Source organism: Corvus hawaiiensis, chromosome 11 (genome assembly GCF_020740725.1).
Source record: "Corvus hawaiiensis isolate bCorHaw1 chromosome 11, bCorHaw1.pri.cur, whole genome shotgun sequence".
In the NCBI taxonomy this organism is placed as follows: Eukaryota; Metazoa; Chordata; class Aves; order Passeriformes; family Corvidae; genus Corvus; species Corvus hawaiiensis.
This window is the reverse complement of record NC_063223.1, coordinates 13,276,020-13,297,550: the sequence shown is the minus strand read 5'-3', so window position 1 is coordinate 13,297,550 and position 21,531 is coordinate 13,276,020. Positions and strand designations below refer to the sequence as shown.

The window sequence follows — 21,531 nt, the reverse complement described above, 5'->3', positions numbered from 1 at the left end:
ATTGCCAGCCAGCAGCGCTCTCCTAGCACTTTATCCTGCTCCCCAGTGGTTGGGGCCACAGTCCTTCCCTGCATGTATCAAACAGGAACAGGGCTCTGATGCTGAGGTTATCTTTCTGGCTGGTTACTGCACACACTGGTGTGCCCTTGCAAGAAGCTCTCTGTTGTGGTCTCATTTCTATTGCCCCTCTCTAGACCATCCAACAAGGGCTTGAAAGAGCTGTGTAATTCCACGGCCATAGCCCAACGCAGCCTGCAAGGTGCTGCATGTGCTCTTATTTCATTCCAACTTCCTTCACTACAAGTGAGATTTTCCTCCTGGTTTCCTCTGCCCTAAATGAGGGCAGAACGAAGCTCAGCATGCACATATACCCAGACTTTGTCATTCCCAGTGGCTCCTCCTTGAGCTATCCTCTTTTTCTTAAAACTAAGTGTGTTGGGGCTGAAGAGAAGCAGTGAATGAGTGCTGTCAGTGGAATCCAGCTCTCGGCCTGGCTAATTTGGCAGGTGGCCTTTGAGTAGATCTCAAGTGTTTTACACAGCTGGGTGAAGAGCATTGCTGCTATTTCAAAACTGGGGCAAAAGAAGCTCCGGGCTGGTTCTGCCTGTGATGACAGAGCCTGGGGGACAGAGGATGCAGTAAGACAACTTTGCGCTCTCACTTTCAAAAAGCATCCCGAGAGTAGTAGAAAATTATGTCCTCCTTCTACAGAAATTTATTGCTTGAGGTGGAATTAGTCAGAAGCATTACTGCTTTCAGTAAAAGTCTGCAGGGCCGGGGGTAGCCAAAAGAATATTTTAAAAAAAAGAAGAGGTGTATTTTAAGGCCACGTGTATTTTAAGGCCACGAAACTTTGCGATGCTTCCGAAGCACTGACCGCGCAGAGGAAAGTCACCAGGAAACTCCCGACCCTGCCAGCACATCAGCGACTCCCTCTTCCCCTCGGGGACTCCTAAAGCCGTGACGGGAGCTGGGCAGGGAAGCGCGCACTCCCGAGCGCCGGCGGGGCGCGGACACGGCACCGGGCGAGGCAGCGCTCCCCGGCCCCGCGCCCCGGCCCCCGCCCCCGCGGTGGGGCTGGCCGGGCCGAGCCGCCGCCGGCGCCGCGGGGCTCTCGGGGGGCGAAGTTCCCGTTGCGGCGGCTGAGCCGCCCCGTGTCACTTCCTGCGGGCGGGCGCGGGGCCGCGGGCGCGGGGCGGGGCGGCGGCGGCGCCCGGCGGGGCTCGGCGGGCCGGGGCCGGGGCCGGGGCCGGGGCCGGGGCCGCGGGCGCTGCGCTGCGCCGCCAGCCGCGGCCGAGGATGCGGCGGAGCCGGGCGCCGCGGCTGACGCTGGCCGCCGGCCTCGGCTCGGTCTTACTCGTCCTCTTCTACTTCCAGAGCAGCCTCAGCCCAGGTGGGTCCGGGAGCGCCGCGCTCTCGGAGGGTCCCCCGGCGGGAGCGGGCGGGCGGAGCGGGGAGCGAGGCACGGCGGGCAGCCCCTTCCTTGCTCCTGGAGCCCCTTGGGTGTCGGCCGGTCCGCGGCGAGCTGAAGTTGTGTCCGCCGGTGAACTGGCCGGGGGTTGCCCATCCCTCGGCTGAGCCCATTGAACTTCGCCGCTGCGCTCGCCCGTGAGCGGCGTTACCGTCCCGGCGCCGCTGTTCCGCAGTGGGACCCGCGTCTCCTTTCTAAGCCTTCTCTGGGGTGGCTGTCCCGTTCGGTGTCCCTGCATGAAACAGTGTTCTGTGCGGTCATGGAACTGTGCACAGCTTCGTGCAGCCCTCCCGAGGCTGTGCCGGGATCGGGACGGGAAAGGGGAGCTGCTCTGTCCCGCAAGTGCCGATTTACACCCGCGGTCACTAAAATTCCTGGGGAATCTGTTTGAATGGCTCAAGGGACTTCACTAGTGTGTGCTTTTAGAAGTTTCTTTCAAGTTGGGAAACAATTTTGAACTAAAATCTAGACCGTTTTGTGTTGGGGGGGGGGTTAATTTATTTCCCTGCCTTTTTCTGCTCCTTTGGGGAAATTAGTTCCTCTTTCCTAAGAAACGTTATTGGGTAATTCCTGCCGTTTTAACAATGTACTAATGTTTTCTGAGTACAGCAGCAATCCATCAATGGGGCCTTTAGAGCTACATCTTAAAATTCAGAAGACTGACTTGACTGAAACGCTAATGGAATTTTATCAGTATGGACTAAATGAAATGTGATTTCCTTTTATAGGGGCTGCTCCATCACTTTAATGTGTTTTTTTCCTAAAAATAAAAAAGGCATAACTTGTTGGCTGAGTAAGATTGAAAAGAGTTGGGTTTCAGTGAGCATTTGTTATTTCTAGATGAGCATGCGAAGTTTGTCGGATGAATTCAGAAATCCCAGAAGACCATAATCAGTATTGTATTCCTTGGTAACTTTTTCTGTTTTTAAGGAAATGATTTATGCATCCTATTTTAGTATTGGGGCTGCTCAGTAAAAAGTGCGGTGTTGAATCAGCTTTAATCTCCAGGGGTGCTAATGAAGAGATGATTGTGTTTCACACTGGATATGCTTTCTAGCATCTGACTGGAAAACGTGTCTCTTTTCAGGGCTCTGATTTTCAAAAATGAGATTCTGCTGGTATGAGTCAGCAGAACTTTCTGTGCTTGGTTGACTTTAATTCCTTACCTGATCTCAACACGGTTTCACACAGAGTTCCCGTGAGGTTGGAGCAAACCAGGGTGATGGTAATGGTGGTGGTGTCTCACGAGAGGTGGGAGGGAATTTGGGTCTGGAATGCTACCTTGAGAAGCTGAGGCTTTGGGAAATGCAACGCCCTGCGAATCTGTTCTTTCACGTGGGCCAAGTGTGGCTTCTGAAAGTTCCCATAGGTGGTGACAGGTCTGAGGTAGGGATCTCCAACTACTGCAACCAAGTAATGTTTGTCACTCAGTGGGAACCCATTTGTGAGGGTGGTGGATGCCCTCTGCAGATTTGCCCCTTTGGGTTCAAAAAAGAGGTGAGTTCAAGCAATATTCATGTTCTCTAACATCGGCTTATTTTCTAGCCACACAGTTCTCTCCCTGGGTCCAGCCTTCATTTTTGTGCCATTTCTTTCCCTTATTATTTTTGCAGTTTACAGTTTTTCCTTTCCTCTTCACGTCAGTGAGAAAAAAGCAGAGGAAAGGTCATTACCATATACAGAAAAGAAGCAAACTAAAGATTGCTTCATTTTTTATCCCAAAGGAAAACAAACTAAGGCCAATTACTTGAATTTTAGAAGTTTGCAATTTGCAACTTTGCAAACGAAACAATGTCATCTTTATTTGCAAACGAAAATGTCATCTTTAAAGTGATGGCTGCCTGGGGGTTATTTGGAGTTCTAGTTGTCTGGTGTCATTTGGTTTTTATACAATAATGAAGAAAAATGCTAGGAAAAAAAAGCAGCAATGCTAGGAGTTTCCCTCAGGAGCAATCAGATCCTTTCTCTGTCGTTAGCAGGATTGAGCAGGTTGCCTTCCCTGGGCCACCCACAGTCCATGGAACACGCTGAATTAATCCTTGCTAATGGCACATAGAGACCAAACCTTCCTGTGACCAGGACAAGGAATAGAACATGGGAAGAAAGATAATATAACCAGAAACCTTTAAGCTTGAGAGTGCTAAGGGCTCACTGAGCTCGGGGAGCAGGATTTAACTGCTCTGTTTGCATTGCCCACTTGTAACTCCATCCGGACAGTTGTATGCCAGAGTGGTTTGCACTGAGCTCCATGGCTGTGCTGGAATAAGGCTTTCTTGTTCTGCCTCAGGAACACCCACACACCAGCCTGGGCTGAAATAACTCTGCTCCTAAATGCCACTGAGTTGGTTATTTTGGTGGTGGGCTGAATTTGTTTGTACTGAAGTCAGTGGCAGAATTCCCTGTTGTACCTCCTGGAGGCAGGAATGGGCTTGGTGTGTTTGCCAGAGGGGTGGGACAGGTCTCGGTGCTCCACACGGAGATGGGCTTGAGTGCCCTGACTTCGTGGCCCTGGTTGTTTTCTGTTGCCTTTCCTTCCTGCTGGCTGTACCAGTGAGCAGACACGGGGGCTGTAGTCCCAGCTCTGCCCTGGCCCTGGGGTGCAGCTGTGCCATGGACTGTCCTCTGCTCGCTTCAAGTGGGTGGTGTCCTGTCTGTCCTGTTGGCCATCAGCTGTCCCACTCCAGGCTTGCAGATACGTGGCCAAGGGCAGGATGTCTGCGTAGCAGGAAGGTGTTGAAGTGGTGCTGAGCACACTGGCCACTGGACCTTCCACACCCTGCCACAGTGAATAGTTCAGGGGTTTACCTGGAGCAGTCACCTTTCAACACCTCCTGCGCCATGGGCAGGTGCGCTCACCTCCCAGGAAACCTCATGCCATCTCAGCTGGGCTCAGGGAGTGATGAGGGCCATCAGGAGGCCGTGGCTTTACTGGTGCCACCCTACAGCCATCCAGGAGATCCTGTGTGGCCTCGGCATGATCGTCATCCGTCTTCTGAGTTGATGTTCCTCTGCTGTTCCCTGCAGGAATAGCACACCGTTAGCTGTGCTGACTTGTGCACGCTGTACATTTTCTGCATAGAGGTGAGAATACGCAGCGGGGCTCTCGGGCTGGTGTTTCATCTCACTCTGCTGGCAGCACATCTAGGCTGGCACAGCAGGAGATACTGGAGGCTGCCATTCCTTGTCTACATCAGAGCTTTGGTCACTGCTGTTCTCAGGGGGACCACACTGATTTTAGCAAGAGTGGGGGAGGCAGGATGACTCTGCTAGTACAGATGTGGGATAGAGGGAAGGGGGAACATGTGAAGGAGGTCGAGGGAGGTGAGTGGCAGGTCCTAAGGCCCTGTGTTCATCTGGTCTGAGGTTTCTGCAGGCCACTGCTCTGGGGCCACCCCAATGGTATGTCTTTGGGGCAACCGTGAGTAGGCAAATTGCACTGACATCCAGAAAGCTGGCAGATTTTCTCCAATAAGAAAGAAGGAAAAGCTCTCAATCTCAAAGTGCTCCTGTATTTCTGCTCTGGCTCTGTCCGTCTGCAGCATCCAGCTGTTGTTTCTTAGGTCTTTTTAGCAGCACTTGCTCAACGCTGGGTTCTGCACTCCCCGTGTTGTTTTACAACCTGCTGTCAGCACAAGCTGTTGGACCTCACGGGGCTTTGCAGGTGAGACATACTCAGCCTTTGGTCTGACTCTCACAAGGAGAGATACCGGAAGTGCCAAGGTTGTGATACTGTTTCAGAAAGCTTTCCAAGTTAGAAAGCAGCAAGAGCCCTCTCTCCATCCTGATCTTCTCCTGTATCAACTAGCTGGATCTCCTCGGGGCACTGAGGAAAGCCTTCTCCAACCACTCCTGGAGTGGAGGTACCCCTTCACCAGCCTGAGAGAGAAGGGTTGGGGTGTTGCAGGAGGATGAGCAGCAATGCCACAAGCCACAGCAACACATGTAGCAGATACCACAGGTAGGAAACTGCCTCACCATTTTTGTGTGTTTCTTAGCCCTCTGATGTGCCAAGGTGGATATGGAAGACACCACTGCCACCACTCTCTGCCAATTCTCAGGTGGTTTCAGTTGCCCAGCCCAACACCCCTCAGCACCAGCAGGTCTTGGAGAAACTCTTGCTTCTCATTGTTCCAGATTTATTGATCTCAGTCAGCTCCATCTCTGTGCCTGAAGATTGGTCCCTTCAGGGGAGTACAAATTATTATAGAGATTATAGAGTTGATCAGTGATTTGACCCGCAGAGCCCTAGTCCCTGAACCTACAAGTGCACCTAGACCTGGAGTGAATGGAGATAAATACACACTTAAATATTAGCAGACCTTTCTAAACCAGGGATTTTTTTTTTTCCCCAGAACAGGAAAGAGCTTATTTTAGGCCTCAGTTCCTCCCCATTGTTTAAAGGTATTTGGAGGCTGAAATTCAGCCGCTGCCTTGGGACGTGCACAGCCAGCGAATGCTCTGAGCCTGGGTCGTGCCTGCAGCTGGCTGACACATGTCCTCAGCCTTCCAGATAAGGAGGGCGATGCTGCTCTTACCCTGGCTAAGGCTGCAAGTACAGGCTGGGATGAAAAGTCTAAGACACCCTCAGATGGTGTTGGTTTTCTTTTCTTTGTTTTGGTCATGGGGCAGTTTTGCCCAGCTCATTTTCCCAGTCACAGTCATGATGCCCAGGATGCAGCCCCTTCCTTTTGAGGAGCCAGTACTCGAAGTACAGAAACAATTTGTCAGCCAAGATGTTGGCAAACACAGGCTGGAAGGCCTCAGATTTGCTGTGTTTGGAAAAGACATGAAATGCTCCATCCATGACCTGTCAGGGTAGAAAAATCCACCCAGTCTGGTGCTGAGAGCAGGACAGTAATGAAGCCCATCTGCTCCTGAGGGCCGGGCTTTTCATGAGGAATGCTTTCTCTTGTCCTTCTTGGCTTTATACAGTTTCCTGAGAATCTCTGATACGTGCAAGAGATTTTGGAGGGGAAAGGAGTGGGCTTAGCACACCCGGAGTTAACTCTGTCCCCACAGGAGAAATTCGTATCCCAGTGGCTCTGCCGACTGGATCCAGCATCTCCTGGCCTCGCATTCCTCTGGCATCTCAGCCTGGCTGTTTCTGTCTGGCAGCACGATGCACCTGCACCCACTCACAAAACTACAGTATCCTGCAAAAAGTACTCCACAAAAACATCACCAGTAGGACTTTTGCCTGTGTTGGTTCAGGTCAGTGAGGTCCGAGGCTGGGAGATGAGTGCTCATGCAGTGGCCAGGGCTCTCCTAGGGGTGTTGGGATTTGTTATGGGCTTGGTTTTCCTTCTTGGTCCTTGCTTCCTGCAAGCATCTGAATGGAGAGCATGACAAACCCTCCATCTTAATTCCAGTGCAAACACAGCTGTCTGTCCCAGGATTCATTATCAGAAGCCAAGAAAGTACAAAGGCATTAGGTACTTAACTCCCAGTACTCCCCCTTGGAGCTGAGTACCCAAAGAAGAGTTTAACTCCCCAAATACTTCTGAGGGGCTTAGGCGGGATGTTTCACTTTGAGGCTTTGAGGCGTAGCTGGGCAAAAGCCCAAAACTTGCCTTGTTCAAAGGCAGTTAAGGACTACTACCAGTCTGAGCAGGGGGAAACATCTCACTGAGTAGCTCTGGTGGCCTGAAAGGCCCGGGTTTAACACTGTTGTGCCTTGGTCCTGCCTGCACAGTACAGCTTGCACTGAGAGTGAAAACAGGGACAAATGGACCTGCCCTAGGAGCTGGAGGTATTTTTTTCTCCCAGTAAAATTCTTCATGGATGGAGGAGAACGACTGGTCTCAATGGGGAGTTGAACGCCACATTCCCAGGCTCTGCTGCCCAGTTCAGACCAGTCTGCTCTCTGCCATACTTGCACCTGTGCCTGCAGAGCTTGCAGTGCTGTAAACTGGGACACCCTGTCTCTGTCTCCTGTCTGGATCTGCAGCTATGGGACAGGTCTGTATTCAACCACAAGCTCTCTGCAATTTCCCCACTGATTCACACAGATCTTTTAATTTTTCCCTTCTTCAAATACAACCCCCCGCCTTGGCAGTAAAATCCTCCCAGCAGGGCTGGATGGTGGGAGGTATTGCTAAATGACCCCTATATATGCTGCTGCCCTATGAGGTTGTCCCCCATCCCTGATGCTCGTTTCCAGATATGGGATCCTTGCTTCATGGCTGGCTGTTGTGGTTTATTCCAGCTATGCCAGTTTTTGCTGTTGCAGGTTTGTACCCCATGTCATTCTAATAAATTACCCATTCAAGTCAGTTCTAGAGCTCTGATAAATAGGGTTCAACCCCCAAATGTCTCTTCTTTGTCTGTTCTGCATTTCCCAATTGCCTGTGGCTTCAGCTGGGAAGCCAAATTTCAGTCTAAGTTAAAGCCCTACACGGGCAAAGGTGGGAAGAAAGAGTTTCTCTGTATCCCCGGGAGCTGGGTGGCCACTGCTTGGATAAACTCTTCCTGCATGTCCTTCACAGGAGATCACTCAGTGTAGGAAATAGCACTGGGCCATAGGGCTTGTTTGGTTTCTCTTACAGTTCAATGAGCTGGGGAGCAGAGATGATGCTTCATTCGTTGTGTTGGAAGGAGAGCGTGATGCTCTGAGAGACACCCAGTGTGCATGGGGACAGGGAAGGGAAGGGGAGCCAGAGGACACAGTGTGAGAAACGGCTCTGTGTGACTTGTATCCTGGACACAAATGATATCAGCGTTGCCACTGCAAGGCTCATGCTGTCAGGAGCCCTGGTGTGCTGGCTGCTCAGCAGATGGGCCTGCAGCAGCACCAGCCCGACTGTGCAGGAGGCAGCACGGGTGGTTCCAGCAGCCACCAGCGCCAGTTCCCCTCTGCATGGAGCTGAGCAAGCCCAGGACACCCAGTAGCCAGAGGAACCTGCAGTGGCCGACATCCTGAACTGTCACCCCAGCACTTCACGACCCACAGATCTCTGCTCCCCTCTTGCTGGGCTGGACCTGTCAGAGCTCAGTAGTGCCCCAGGTGTGCTTTCAGTCTGAGCCCCTCAGACAGGACAGTGATTGCAAAAAGCAAACACGCACACACTGCCCTGTGCACACACACTCCCCTGCTGCTGGCACATTGGTCTCTGCATCAGCCCCACACATTGCTGTGACTCGCCCTGGGCAGCTCCCTAAAATACGGATTTTCAGTCTGAAAAGCTGATGAAAGGCTGTGAGAGGGCACCACATGGGCCCAGGGCCACAGCCATGGCATCGGAGCTCCATCTTAGACCTGGTGCTGTTCTTCTGACCTGCCAGCCTGGCGGGACCTGTGGATGTGGGGACATCTTTATGCTGGCTTCTGGTGGACAGGGGGAGGGCAAGTGGGAGGGAAGCTGAGCTCTCTTCCAGCATTTCTTCTGGATGCTACTGAGCAAGTTTCACTTTTCCCCAGACCCTTTGCAGCAGCCCTTATTGGGATGTCTGGGGTCTATAGACTTTTTGAAGGTCCCTGCCTTATAACCCTTGCCACTTCCCACCATTTAAAGCCTCAGAGGCAAAGATCTGCCTGAATTTTGTTTCTAGATGTGGTGATTCTTGCCTCAGAGATCCTTGCACAAGTCCGCTCCCTTTAGCTTGCTGGGGTGGCACTGAACATAATTAGCTTCAGGGTGTGGAGGTGTCCAGCCTTGAACAGCCAGTGGGGAATTCCTGCAGCCTGTTGGAGGAAGAGGCTGGCTGCTCTACCTGCTCCTGTTTTCCCCATAGTGCCCCTGAGCTCTTAATATCTGGATGAGCTTTGACTAAATAAATAGTTGTAAATTTATGGGCAGGCAGACTGATGGGAATTTGGCTAGGAAGGGCTTGGAGTTGGTCTTTCCTGGAAGAAAAAAGCAGAGTTTCTCTGCTGGTTAGGACTGCAGCGGCTCCGCCACCCTAGGGTTCGGCAGCTACATCCTCAGCTGAGGTGGCTCTTCACTGTCTAGCAGTGCAGGAAAGCCTGGCCACATAACCCACATCCTCTGGCAGCTCTGTGCTGAGAGGACAATCACCATTTGGTGTTGAACATGGTTGAGAGCCTGGTTTTGAGGGTGTGAGTGTGTGTGGATTCAGTGCTGATTTTTCTGTCCCAGTTGAACATGTTGTCCTGTGCCACCTCAGGTCCTTCCCTGTGAGAGCTTCCTGACCTACAGTGGGTCTCTTCAAGCACCAGCCTCCCCCAGCCCTGTAGACGGCCCCAGCCTGGCTCTTTTGAGTCCTGGTTGCCTCCATGTCTGTTGGCATGTCCTGCCTTCTCTCCACCTTTCCGGTGATCCCTGATACATTGGAGCAGTGAGTGGCAAAGGTGCACCCAGCAGTGCTGCATCTCTGGTCGCTGTCACCAAGCCCTCATCACTGACCTGTTGGGGTGGTGTCACACTGTGGGGCTGTTTCGGCAGCTGTGCGATGCTGCAAACCACAGTGCCCCAGGTCTGTGTTTGGTGTTGTGCTCGGGGGAATCTGTTACGTGGCCATGTACACAAACCCCTGAGCATGGATGCTGAGACCTGCTGTGCTGAAGAAGCACCTGATTCTGGTGAGACCCAGCTTTTTCACAATTGGACTTAATTTTCACAGACTCCCTCAGAGCAGTATCCAACTGGACTTGAGCTGTTTTCTCCCCAAAATGTGTCTCTGAAGGTGTTGCTGCCTCTACAGTGGCTCAAGTCACAGATGAGGAAGACTCTAGCCTGGGCATGGCAGATGGGCAGGTGCTGGTGTCTCTACCCATGGTGCTTGTGCAAGGAGATGTGCCATTGAATGTTTTGGATCTTCACAGCAGTGCACAGGGCCCGTAGGTCCCTTCCCATCAGCTTTTCACCTGTGATATGGAGGAATGCTGAGGCCGTGAGTCCTGGCCTCCAGTCACAACGTGCTCACAGCTTTTCCTTCTCCATGTAAATGCCACTTGATTTATAGCCCTCCATCTCCTGGCTGCTTTCCCAGCTCTTTCAGGGAGGGAGCAGCAGCAGGTTTGAGCCATTCCTTGCAGTGCTCTCTCTCCCTACAAGTTTGCAGCCTCACTGCTGATGTGGAACCCAATCCAAGCCTGCTCTCTGGCCAGATGTTGCCTCATTGACCTCGCAGGAAGATGGGTAATATCGACATGAGGTTCAAAGGTGATGTTTGTTTGGAGCTGCTGAGTGTGGTGTCTCTGGGGCTGCCTTGCCTGTTCCAGAGGGCTTTCTTCAAAGCAGGGACCTGAGAAATCAGCACAAACTAACTGGAGGTCAGAAGCTCCTCAGTAGTTCCCCACCCCCATTTGTACTGTGTTGCCCTGCAAGCGTGTGGCTCTGCCTGCCATGGGAGTCTCTGCACTGGCAGATTTCCCCATGACAGGATAAGGCAGCGAGTTCAGTCCTGCACATATCTACAGAGCCAGGCCCTTCCTTTTGGCAAGGGTGCAGGGGTAGCATATTCACAGCTGGGTCTCTTCCAAGTTTACTCCTGGCAGTATCAGGGATATTGATTTCCCTTTAGCTTAATAGCATCAGCAGACACAGGCACTGTGAGACCCAAACAAGGCTGACCTGATGCTGGTGGAGTTTTGCATCAGTAGCCCATAGCTGCTGCTGGGTGGGGTAGATACAAGCCTTCCAGTTCCCTTCTTCCTGAGGTCCCCATCAGAACTTGCTCACTCCCTGTGAAAAGGAGAGAGATGTCCCCAGAGCCAACAGCCACTCTCAGGAAGGGTTAAATCCAACAGCCACTCAGACAAGCAGCTACCAGTGATGCTGCATCCGTTGTGCCTCAGAGCTGCTATGGCACTGGAGGTGTTTGTGTCCTCTGCTGAACATGCTGGCTGGGGAGACAGGGCTCTTTGGTGGCCTCAGGCAGTGGTCATTACTAAATGCAGCAGAAGTAGGCACAAGGGACCATGTGGTGGGACCGTGTGTGCTGGAAATGGTTCTCAGAGATGGTTCTCCCTAGTCTCCAGCAGGCTGTAATTCGCTACTCTCCTCCTCTGTGAGCTCGTGCATCCCTTCAACTCTTTGTAAAGCCTCTTATGGTGCATCTTGTGACAGAGTCTCACCAGCTAATGACCTGTGCCATATAGAAAGGCAGGGCACAGCCCCTCGGCTGCCTCTGCTGGGAGCAGAGGGATGAGAGCCATGAAGCAAAGCCTGGGGAGGGATGGCTGCCTGCTGCCCTGGGAAGAGTTTGTTGAGTGTGCATTTTTTCTCAGATCAGCTGATTGAGGCTATCATCAATCCCAGATGCGCAGAGCTGAGAAGATGGCTTGAAACATATTCAGCAGGCAAGCTGAGCCATCTGACATGAGGGAGACTCCTGTTTGTTGTACCTGTGCAGGTGGCCTGTGTGCAGAGGGCACAAACAGCATCTGCCCAAACCAGACCTGAGTGCGGGCAGGTTTTGAGCAAGCCCAGCCTGGTCCCCTGCACGCTGGCCTGCCGTGGCCTCAGCAGCTGAGCAGGAGGCAGCAGGCTGGTGCAGATGGTCTCTTGGCTTGGCAGCTCTGTGGTGCTGTGTGAGCAGCTGTGGGCTGCCTGAGCCTGCCCGGAGATGGGGGCCTACGGACACCACATGAGCGGGATTTTAGGGAGAGGTGGATCTCTGGTGCAGCCTTGCCCAGGGAATATCAGCCGCTGTCCATCCAGGCAAGGATCCCTGCCTTGGCACTGCTGCTGCAAGCCCTTCTTCTGCAGTTCCTTCGGGCAGCAGGCTGCAAAGGAGGAGTTTATTGACAAGGAATGGAAATGCTGGCAGTTCAGGCTTGTACTATAAATGCAGGCAGCCAACTGGGGCCAGGAGAATGACAGGCATAATGGGGAAGAGAAATTGCTCTTGGAAAGCTTCTAGCTTGGCTTATAGGAGGAATTAACCATTTGAAAACAGAAGATTGCATGGTACTTAAACACAAATACTTTATTTGCTCACAGAGACCGTGTTCCTGCTGGATATTGTTAATTTTCTGTTTCCTATAAAGATCTTAACTGCAGTCATTGTGACAGCAGAGACCTAGGGACATTGCCCCAGCAAAATGCATCCCTCCACCTCAAATGCCTGTGGTCTTTCTATTAAACCTTCCTGGCATCTGCCTCAGGCTGGTACCAGGTGACCAGAGGCTCCTGCTGCTGAGGAGACATGAAGGTTTAGGAAGAACCACTGAATGGGGCAGAGTGTCCAGACCAGCTGCCATTGGCTCTGTTCCTAATATGATCCCCACAGACCATGCTGGGGCATTTGGCAGGCTCCTTGAAGCAGCTGGATTCCTTCTCTCTCTTTCTGCATGATTTATTGTGAGCTAATCCTATCACTGTCACCGTTTTCCATCACTTGATTAGTTTCTCTGGCTGATCCTTGACTCAACTTGAATAAATGGGAGTAAGAAGGCCTTCCTTGAAAAACAGAACCTGAGCCATCTCTACCTCTAGGCAGGAGAGAGCCACACAGCCAAGGCCCAGCTGTGCCAGCCCCTGTGCCTGGTTATGGCTGGTAGCATTGTGATGGTCCAAGAGGTGTCATCAGTGAGAAATGAAGAAAAATTATCTTTAGAAACATAAAGGCAAAGGAAGCTGTGCAAGAAAGCGGGAGCCAAAAGAGGAAAGAGCTTTCATGAAGCTTTATAGAAAACAAGGAGGTTCTTTATGTAATTTTAATATCTTCTAATGGCAATGGCAATAACTTCTTCCTAAGTAAACCTTCCAGGATCTCGAACATCAAGAGTAATGCACAAGTGGTTTTAAAGCATGTCCAGAAGCCAGATCTCTGAATCAGTCACTTCTGGAACCGGTGGCAGCCAGTCCCTGCACTGGCTTGGGTACAGCCAGCACTCCCTAAGTAGGCATCTGGCTGAAGCCTGGACAGACCAGGGATTTCGGATTTCAGAAGTCTCTTCCAGGTGGTTAAAAGCTGAGCAGCCTCCTGTTAGGGGGAAGAAAAAAAAAAAAAAAAAAAAAAAAAGGAAAGGCAAAACAATAAAGTTAGAAAGATAAATTATTTTCCTGCCCAATGTGTATGACACGAAGTAGAAATCTAAACTAGTGCAGGATGTTCTGACCCCATGTCACATCAGGAGTTTAATGTTCTTTTTGTAGCAGCTCAAAAAAACATCCATCTGATGACACCCCCTCAAACCTCGCAGTCACCTCTGCGGCTGCTGCCTGAGCTTTGTGTACAGCAGATGGAAGGCAGAGAGGCAGCGCTGGCTGCAAACCCCTCAGTGCTGGATCGTCCCTCAGCCTGTGCTAGCTGCAGAGTGCTGAGTGTGCACTGCAAGTATGAAGCTCTGTGGGCTGGGTTTGTCAGCCAGGCACGAGGAGCAAAACACACTCAAGTCCATTGTCTCTTTTGCCAGGCAAGTGCTCCAGCAGCCTGCTGGGAAGTGCCTCTCCAAAGGGCGATGGTAGGGGCTGCATGCAGGGTCACACTGGCTTGGCTCATCTGGGAGTTCTTGCACGCCTTGGACGGTGAAAAGTCAGCTCCAAGCTTTCCAGTTCCTGCTAAACCTGTAAGAGCATTAATAGAAATGGACAGTGGAGATTATACTGTCAGCAGTGCTGGCTGTGTTTCTTTGGAGCACTTTCAGCAGAGATCCCTCTTTTTTTAGTGGTTTGGAGAAAACCCCAAATAGCTCTGAACATTGGCCTGTTGCCTCCCTCCCTCCTATCCCACATCCCACGTGGTACTGAATGGGACACGCAGGCTGTGATGCGGCAGGGGCTGGTCTCACCCAGTCCTGTTCCCCGCCATGAACCGTGCCAAAGGCACAGCAGATCCTGGGGAGTGGGAATGGAGAAGTTGCCTCTTGGAGTGGCAGTTTCTGGATCCTTTCAGTGGAGGAGGCAGTGGTGGTGTGGAATAAGGTCCAGTTGTCACGTTTGTGTAGTGACGGCAGTGGCAGCCCCATGTGTGACCTGTCAGAAGGCTCTCTTCAGGTGTGACTGCTCGCAAGGAACATGGCTGGGACATGTTCAAGCTAAAAGAGAAGGTGCTGAAAAGTTGGTGGCAAGGGCAACAGCCACGAGGAGCCTGTGGCTGGGAAGGGGGTCAGGTCAGCTGTGGGGCTGCTGCCTGTCACACCACCCGCTCAGGAGGCGTCTGTGCTGTTCTTGGCACAGCGGCATTGCCTGCCCCACAAAGGTTACCTCAACACTTGAGAGGCTGGGCTGAGGCATTTTCCGATGAAAGTCAATGTGTCTGCCTGGAGCTGGATCCAGATGGAGAAACCTGAAGTCTGGTGGCACTTGGTGCCAGTGGCACCTTATGCTGCTGGCCACTGCCCCGTGTCTGCTGTCTGCGGTTTTATTGCATCTGGCATGAGTCACTGAGCGTGGAAATGGTTGTGGGTAGGTGACAGTCGTGCGCAAGGGTCACTGCAACCCCAGACTGAGGAAGCAGGGAGCATCCATCTGCTTCTCACAGGCTGGAAACCACGTGAGTGCATCTAATGTGCCTGGGGCTTCTGGGCTGTCCCTATGCCTGTCAGCCCTCAGATTTCTGCGTGAGAGTCCTGCTCTGTGAGTAATTTGCACTGTGTGGTTGGCATAAGTGCCCCAGTATGAGACAGAGAGGTGATGCAGCTCTGCTGCCTCTCCATCCCCCAGTGCAGCATGCCAGGGGCACTCCAGTCCCACGAGCCCCATTTACAGGAGTGCTGCCTGCAGATGACTGTGCACAGATATCAGGGATCTTGGGCACAAGTGGAGGAAGGTGTGCTTGGATTTTTGGTCCCACTTCAGTTTCCTGAGGCTGTGTGTTTCCACCTCCAGACATTCACCACAACCACTTCTCCTTCTGGCAGGCCTGGCTGTTCCCTGTCTGGCTGGAATGAGAGCAGGACATGTACTCACCCCTCTGCATTGCTCTTCCCATCCATCACTTTCCAGAGAGAATAGCTCAGAACCTTCTTCCACGCCCTGCATTGACATTTCCTGAAGGCAGCACACCCCTTGTCCCTCTCTTGCCCATGGGCTGCTGCCTTCCAGCCAGCAGGTCACATCCCTGGAGGAGTGAATGACTTTTCCTGTTAAAGGTGGTGCAGTCCCTCGAGCTATCCCATGTAAAACAATGACTCATCGTGCCCTCTTTGGAGTGTGTTTCTTGGCTGGAGGAAGGCTGTTGTCAGTGCCAGGGAGCCTGGCTGCCATTACCACCCAGTTGTGCCGCACAGCCCTGCCACTCTGGAGAAGCTGCAAGGGGGTGATTGATGAAAACGAGGGTATTATTTTTAGGGGGTGACACCTCCTTTCATCTCCTTCCCAAATGAAGCAATCTTGGACATCTTGCCCATGCATGCCTCGTAATTGATCCCCAACACCTCTACATCTGAGTGTGTGTAGGAACTGTGTGGTTTGGGGCAGAAAATGCTGCAGAAGGGTTTGTCCCAGGGGATGGTAGCTGTGGAGCATAGGCATTTGGTGGAAGGAGTGTGGAAAATATTCCTTGCCCTCTTGGCTAGGAGGTTTGTACCGCTGTGCCTCCTCAGAAATGAGCTGTGTCACCTCAGTTCAGTGCCTGTGGAGCCTCTTCTGAGAAAGGTGGCTGGGAGGGAGGTACTGGGGTGCTTCAGCAGTACAGACATGGGATGAAAATGGGTCCTGGGCATGGGTGCCCCGTCACCCTTTGGGAGCCATCTGTGACTGCTTGGAGTTGGCCTTAAGGAGTGTTTTTCTTCCCAGAAAAACAAGAGTCATTTGTGCAAAAAGGGGAGGTGTCTGGAGAGGAAGGTCTGTGTGATAGAGACTGGTAGGAGTCCTCCTCTGGCTCCACAGGAATGGGAAGTGTTATAGCCAGGTACTGGAGAAGAGGAAGATGATAGGCCATTGTGTAGCCTTCCTCCCTCTTCCACACCCTACCCATCATACTGCCCTGAAATGGTACTTCGTCACTGTGGCTAAAACATCACTTCTTAGTGTTCCTGGTGCCTGTGGAGATGCAAAACCACCCTCTCCTGTATGGAAACATGTGCAGGTTCACCTGTCTGAGCTGATGGGAGAGAAGACCTGTCATCCCCTGCTGCAGCTTGTTGTCCGTGGGCTGTTCTCTGTGTAAACCTACTCATGTGCACGCCCTGTCTTGCCCCGCTCAGGTTTGCCCTGAGCTGCTTTCCTTGTGGTTTTTCCCCTAGCTTTGTGGGTAACCTCCTCCCAGTGCATCTTTATTTCCAAGTGCTGGGAGGTGAGGGGAGGCGGAGGGGGTTTAATTACTTGGTTTGGCTGTTTCAAGAGAGCTAGGGGGGATGGGAGAAAATGTGCAGCTCTGGGAAAAAAAGCCTGAGCTAAGCTTTCAAGCATCTCTGTGTTGCTGGCACTCAGTTCTGCCTGACCCAGCCAAGTTCTAGTCACTTGGTTTAATTTCTGCTAAATGAAATATCATTAAGTCAAGAGCCACCAAATGGAGTCCCTTTGCCATGGGGATAACCAGGCTGACAACATCCAGGTGCTGGCTGTGCTTCAAAATAGAGTTGTATGGCCCACAACCAAGCTACTTGAGGCGATTTCTGAGCCTGAGAGTTAGGGTGCAGGGCTGGTGACAGACACTTGCCCAGTGGTTTCAGAGGGACAGTTGAGCTTCCTGGTGCCATGCCAGTGCCTGAGGGTTGTGGCTGAACTGGTGACATGGAGGAATGCCACTGAATCATGTGATGGCTTTGCAGGGCACAGGGCTGTGCCTGCCTGCTGATCTGTTCAGGGAAGCAGAATCACAGAGGTCCTGCCCTTCTGATGAGCTGCGTTAGCCTGGCTGGGTTATCTGGGAAGGACCTGCTCCAGGACCCTTGCAGGGGTACAACCATCCTGGCCCTTGGCTCTGCTCTAATGTCTAAAAATGCTCTGGAGCAAGTATGGGGAAGGTCCTGCTGCTCCCCAGGATGCTCCAGGTTGTCAGTCTGCTGTAGGGAACAGGAGGGGAGCTGGCAGGGGAAGGTCTGATGGAGAATTATTCCTGTTCCCTAACAAGTGAGCCGAGACAGACATCTCCAGCAGACTCTCCGCCGCCTGTACCTCAGCAGAGAGACAGGCAGAGCAGGCAGCGCTTTCCAAGGCTTGGCCCACAGAGCTGAGGGCAGGCTGTCAGGAATAGCTTGGGTTATACATTGCTGGCTTGTTCATGAGCAAGGAAAACACTGGAGGAGGCCAGTGGTGGGTCTGCCTGTGACCACGCTGCATGGGGCTGTGTTAGGTGGCAGTCTGCTACCTGTGTCAGTGCAGAGCCTCTGCTAGAGGACATTGTCATGAGGCAGAACAGGCTGAACAAGGCATAACTGGGGAGAAAAGCACCCTAAGAAGAGAAGCAATGGTGGGAAGGGCCACGGGGGCATTTCCTGAGCTACAGAGGATGTTGGTTTGGAACAAGAAATGCATGTTTGTATTGTAAATATTAGAGTTACAGAGTTTGAGAGTTGATGCCAGCTCCCCTCCATCACTCTTCCTGCTCACCACTCACTGGCACAGCCCCAGGATGAACAAAAGAGGTCAAGTACAGCATTTGCTCTGCAGGGATCTGTTTGCTGCCACGTGGAAGCTGTGCAAGGTGGGGGCTGTTGTGGGTTGATATCTGAGCTCTCTTCTTGCGGAGTAGTACTGACCCTGGGAGAGGCCCAGGGAAGAGACCAGAAATCATCTCTTCTGGTTGTTCTCCTTAGAGCTGGTTGCTTTTTGCCATTGCCTGTGCTTGTCTGAATATTGCTGTGACATGTTTTCTCTCCCCAAAATTCTTTCTTGTGTATGTGCTCTGCTGCCAGTTACCTGCCAAAATGGGGCATGGATGCTGCCCACTCCCTCTGAGTGTTCTGGGTGCAGACACCTGGGTGAGCCCAGCCACTTACACCTCCTTACGCTTGCAGCTCCCCAGCAGATGTGGTTGTGTCTGAATTCACAAAGCTGAAGGATGTATTTAAGCAAATCAATCATGTGGCTCTATTAGATTTCTTTTCATTTCTTAAGCTTTTTAATTAAGCCTCTGTTGTCTATATCCTTGACTTTCTAGATGCAGTAAAAATGAGCAGTCACAAGAATCTAAGGAGATTTGATTGCCTCTATGAAGCCAAACATTTAATTTGCTTTTGGAGCTAAAAATTCCCATTCCCAAATCAAAACCTTTCAGTGAGGATTAAAATAGGAATAATTCCCAGAGGTCCTCCCCTAGCTCTGTGAACACCAGAATTGCCACAGTTCTTCACAGCCAAGTGTATGATGTGAGAAAGCAAATGGTCACTTATTTGGTCATCTTGTCTGTCAAAGAGAGGTCACTGCCTTCCACAACTTTAAGGCAGTAAGTGAGTCTGGAGTTCTCTATGGGATTCTGATGTTGGTTTCTCACATCACCATTGTTTTGAGAAGTATCTGTCTTTTAAAAGAAAACCAAAACAACAAGCAATAATCAGCCTTTGTGAGTAGGCAGAAATTAAGGAAATGTGTTCTCCACCAGTAGGAGCCCAAGCATAAAAGCCAGAGCTTCCTAGCAGTAAAGTGCTTTCTGAGGACAGCCCTGTTTGGCCCTATAGCTCTGATCCTTCCAGGCAGGGCTCTTCATGTGGACCACTGAACACTGCCCAGGAGTTCAACTGGTGCTCCCATGTGGGATTTCTTGGCCTCCATGTCCTGGACCATCCTCGTATAGTCTGGGTTTCTAGCTGCATGTCCCAGTCTTTGCTATCAAACCAGAAGGGAAAACTGAGCTCAGACTGCAAGAACTTTCTGGATCCATCACTGCTGCTGCCAAACTCTATTTTATTTTTCTCCTTTTTTCCTTTTTTTTGTCCTGCTTGGATGTTAAAATCAAAACATGGACAGATTTAGCAGCCGATGGCTGCAGCTAGGGTTTGGCTTTGACTTGCACAGTCACAATATCTTCTCAGAAATTCTATGGCAGGATCCTTCTCTGTGTCTCTTGGGTGTGTTATTTCAGTAGTGAGGAGCCTGTCTTTGTGGAGCAGCATCTTTGTGGTCAGGGGTGAGTGAGCCGTCACTGCTGTGACTGAAGCACTCACTCATTGCCCCTGGCAGGTCCTGGAGAGGAGTCAGCAAGGTCTGGAGAAGCTCATTGCTGTGCCCACAAAGAGATCCAGGTCCTAATTTCTGCCTCTGTCAGTGACTGACTTAAAACAAGTGCTAATCCCTGTACACCGTAGAGCTCTGGGCGTTGTTTACCCTTCTGGTAATACAGTTATTTGTTTCCCACTGTACACTCTTCTTTCTCCCATGAATGCAGTTCAGCTGCACACATGGTATGTGTGCCAGGCAGACAGCTCCTGTCACCAGTCCTTTTTCCTTTGTTCAAGTCAGAATCCATCAAAAATATCGCCTTCATTTTCAGAACTTTTTCTTTGGTGTGAGAGAGAACATCCCCTTCTGAGAGGGTCTGCCCTGAGAACTGAGTCTTCCTACAGAACAAAGCACCTCTCCCACTGACCTGCTGGCATTTGCAGGCTGTAATTTACACTGATCATGTCAGGCACCACAATTATTTTTTTCTCTTTTTTTAGGTTTTGCGCAGACACAACAGGAAGCAAAGCTGGGGCTGCGAGACGGCAGCGGGGAGGCCGTGGTGGGGTCAGGATTAGCTCCTCAGGGCCTCTGGGGTGCCTGCTCATGTGCAAGTACATGTGCTGTCTCTTTACTTCCCTTGGCTGGAGACCACTGGCTCTCCTCCAGGTGTTAACCCTCTCCAGTGCTTCATATTGGAGACCACACGTAGAGTTTTTGGCTCCTTGTGGCCCCAGGGTCCAGCCTGGAAAATATCTGAAAGCTTCATCCTCCAGCCCAAAATGAGTTAGGATTCTTCCTGTTGCATCCCAGCCACTGACTCTGACCAATCTGGGGTTTCCAAACCTCTTCCTATCTGGTACCTGAGCGAATGGGCATGATGATGTCCTGCATGTGAAACACCTCCCATCCTTCTCTGCTGGCCTGTTGAAGGGGCAGTCGCATCCCGGCTCAGCTCATACACACATCCCACCCGTGCAGCCTCCCATGGTGCAGCAGGTCCTGGGGTCACCTGGTCACCTGGCAGCGCTTCTCAGCAGCTCTGGATCTGCCTCGGTCCCAGGAGAGCAGAGCTGTCAGTGCTGCAGGTGAGGGTCACCAATGCTATGGGTAATACCATATGGATAATGCTTTCTTTTGCTGCGATGGCAAATATCTCACCTGATTTGTTTCAGGGCTTCATTTGCCTTTTTTTATGACTGTCACACTAGCAGTTGATGGCCCAGAACTAATGCATCTGGGACCTCCTGCCACTTCCAGCACCAAAGTAGCAGAAACTGCTGAATTCCAACATTGTGAAATTAAAGGCTATTAAATTTCCACTCCCCTCATCCAGGAAGAACTTCAAGTCCCCTGTTGGTCTTTCAGTCTCTTCCTGCCATGGCAGCCTTTCTCAATTCTTTCTCCATCATCAGTATCTTTCTGGTTTTATGTCAACTCCTTCTCAAAGTATTAATCCCAAAGCCAGTCTGGGAGGTATATTTCTAGAAATCTGCCCTCTGCCCAGTATTTCTCATTTCAGTGCCACTTGCTTTCTCATTGCTCATGATCTTTACAGTTCACCTTCTAAACTTCATCCTCTCTGACTGAAGTCCTTGTTTCCTGTGCTGTGTTGCTTCTCATGTACTGTGTGTATCTGGGTGAGGATCTACCACATGGCTTGATCTACAGAAACAGCTAATTTTATTTACAGACAAGTTTGCTTGGGTATGAGCAGTGCCTGGTAAATGCCATGTTGATTTTCATTCTAAATTATTTATTATCCAGTTGCACCCACATCTTTTAATTGCTTTCTTTCCTTCAGACTGTTTTCTAAAGCCTGGGTAATGCTGATGTCAGCCTAGCAGGCTTGTTGCTGCCTGAATCCTGTCTCCAAGCCAAACTCTTCAATTCACGCACTGGATTTGCTGTTGTGGTTGCAGAGAACCTCCCTCCCTTATTAAGGGTCTCTGCAGCCAAAACAGCATGTTCTTTCAGTGCTGCTTCCAGAAGTCTGGAATTGGCATGATCCAGTCTTTCCCTCACTTCACACATGTCTGGCTGTCTTTGCAATCAGCTAGTACACCTAAATATTCACAGCTTTAAAATCTATTCCCTTTTCCAAGGACA

At 51.3% G+C, this 21,531-nt stretch overlaps 1 protein-coding gene across 1 annotated transcript in view; it reads left to right on the top strand.

Moving 5' to 3' along the window:
- Positions 1-1,283: 1,283 nt before the first annotated feature.
- The window catches only part of CHST13 (carbohydrate sulfotransferase 13), a 29,168-nt gene continuing 8,920 nt past the window's right edge, over positions 1,284-21,531 (top strand). Inside the window, 1 exon segment of the mRNA XM_048315954.1 lies at positions 1,284-1,393. Coding sequence (XP_048171911.1) covers positions 1,300-1,393 — 94 coding nt within the window. The 5' untranslated portion in view covers positions 1,284-1,299.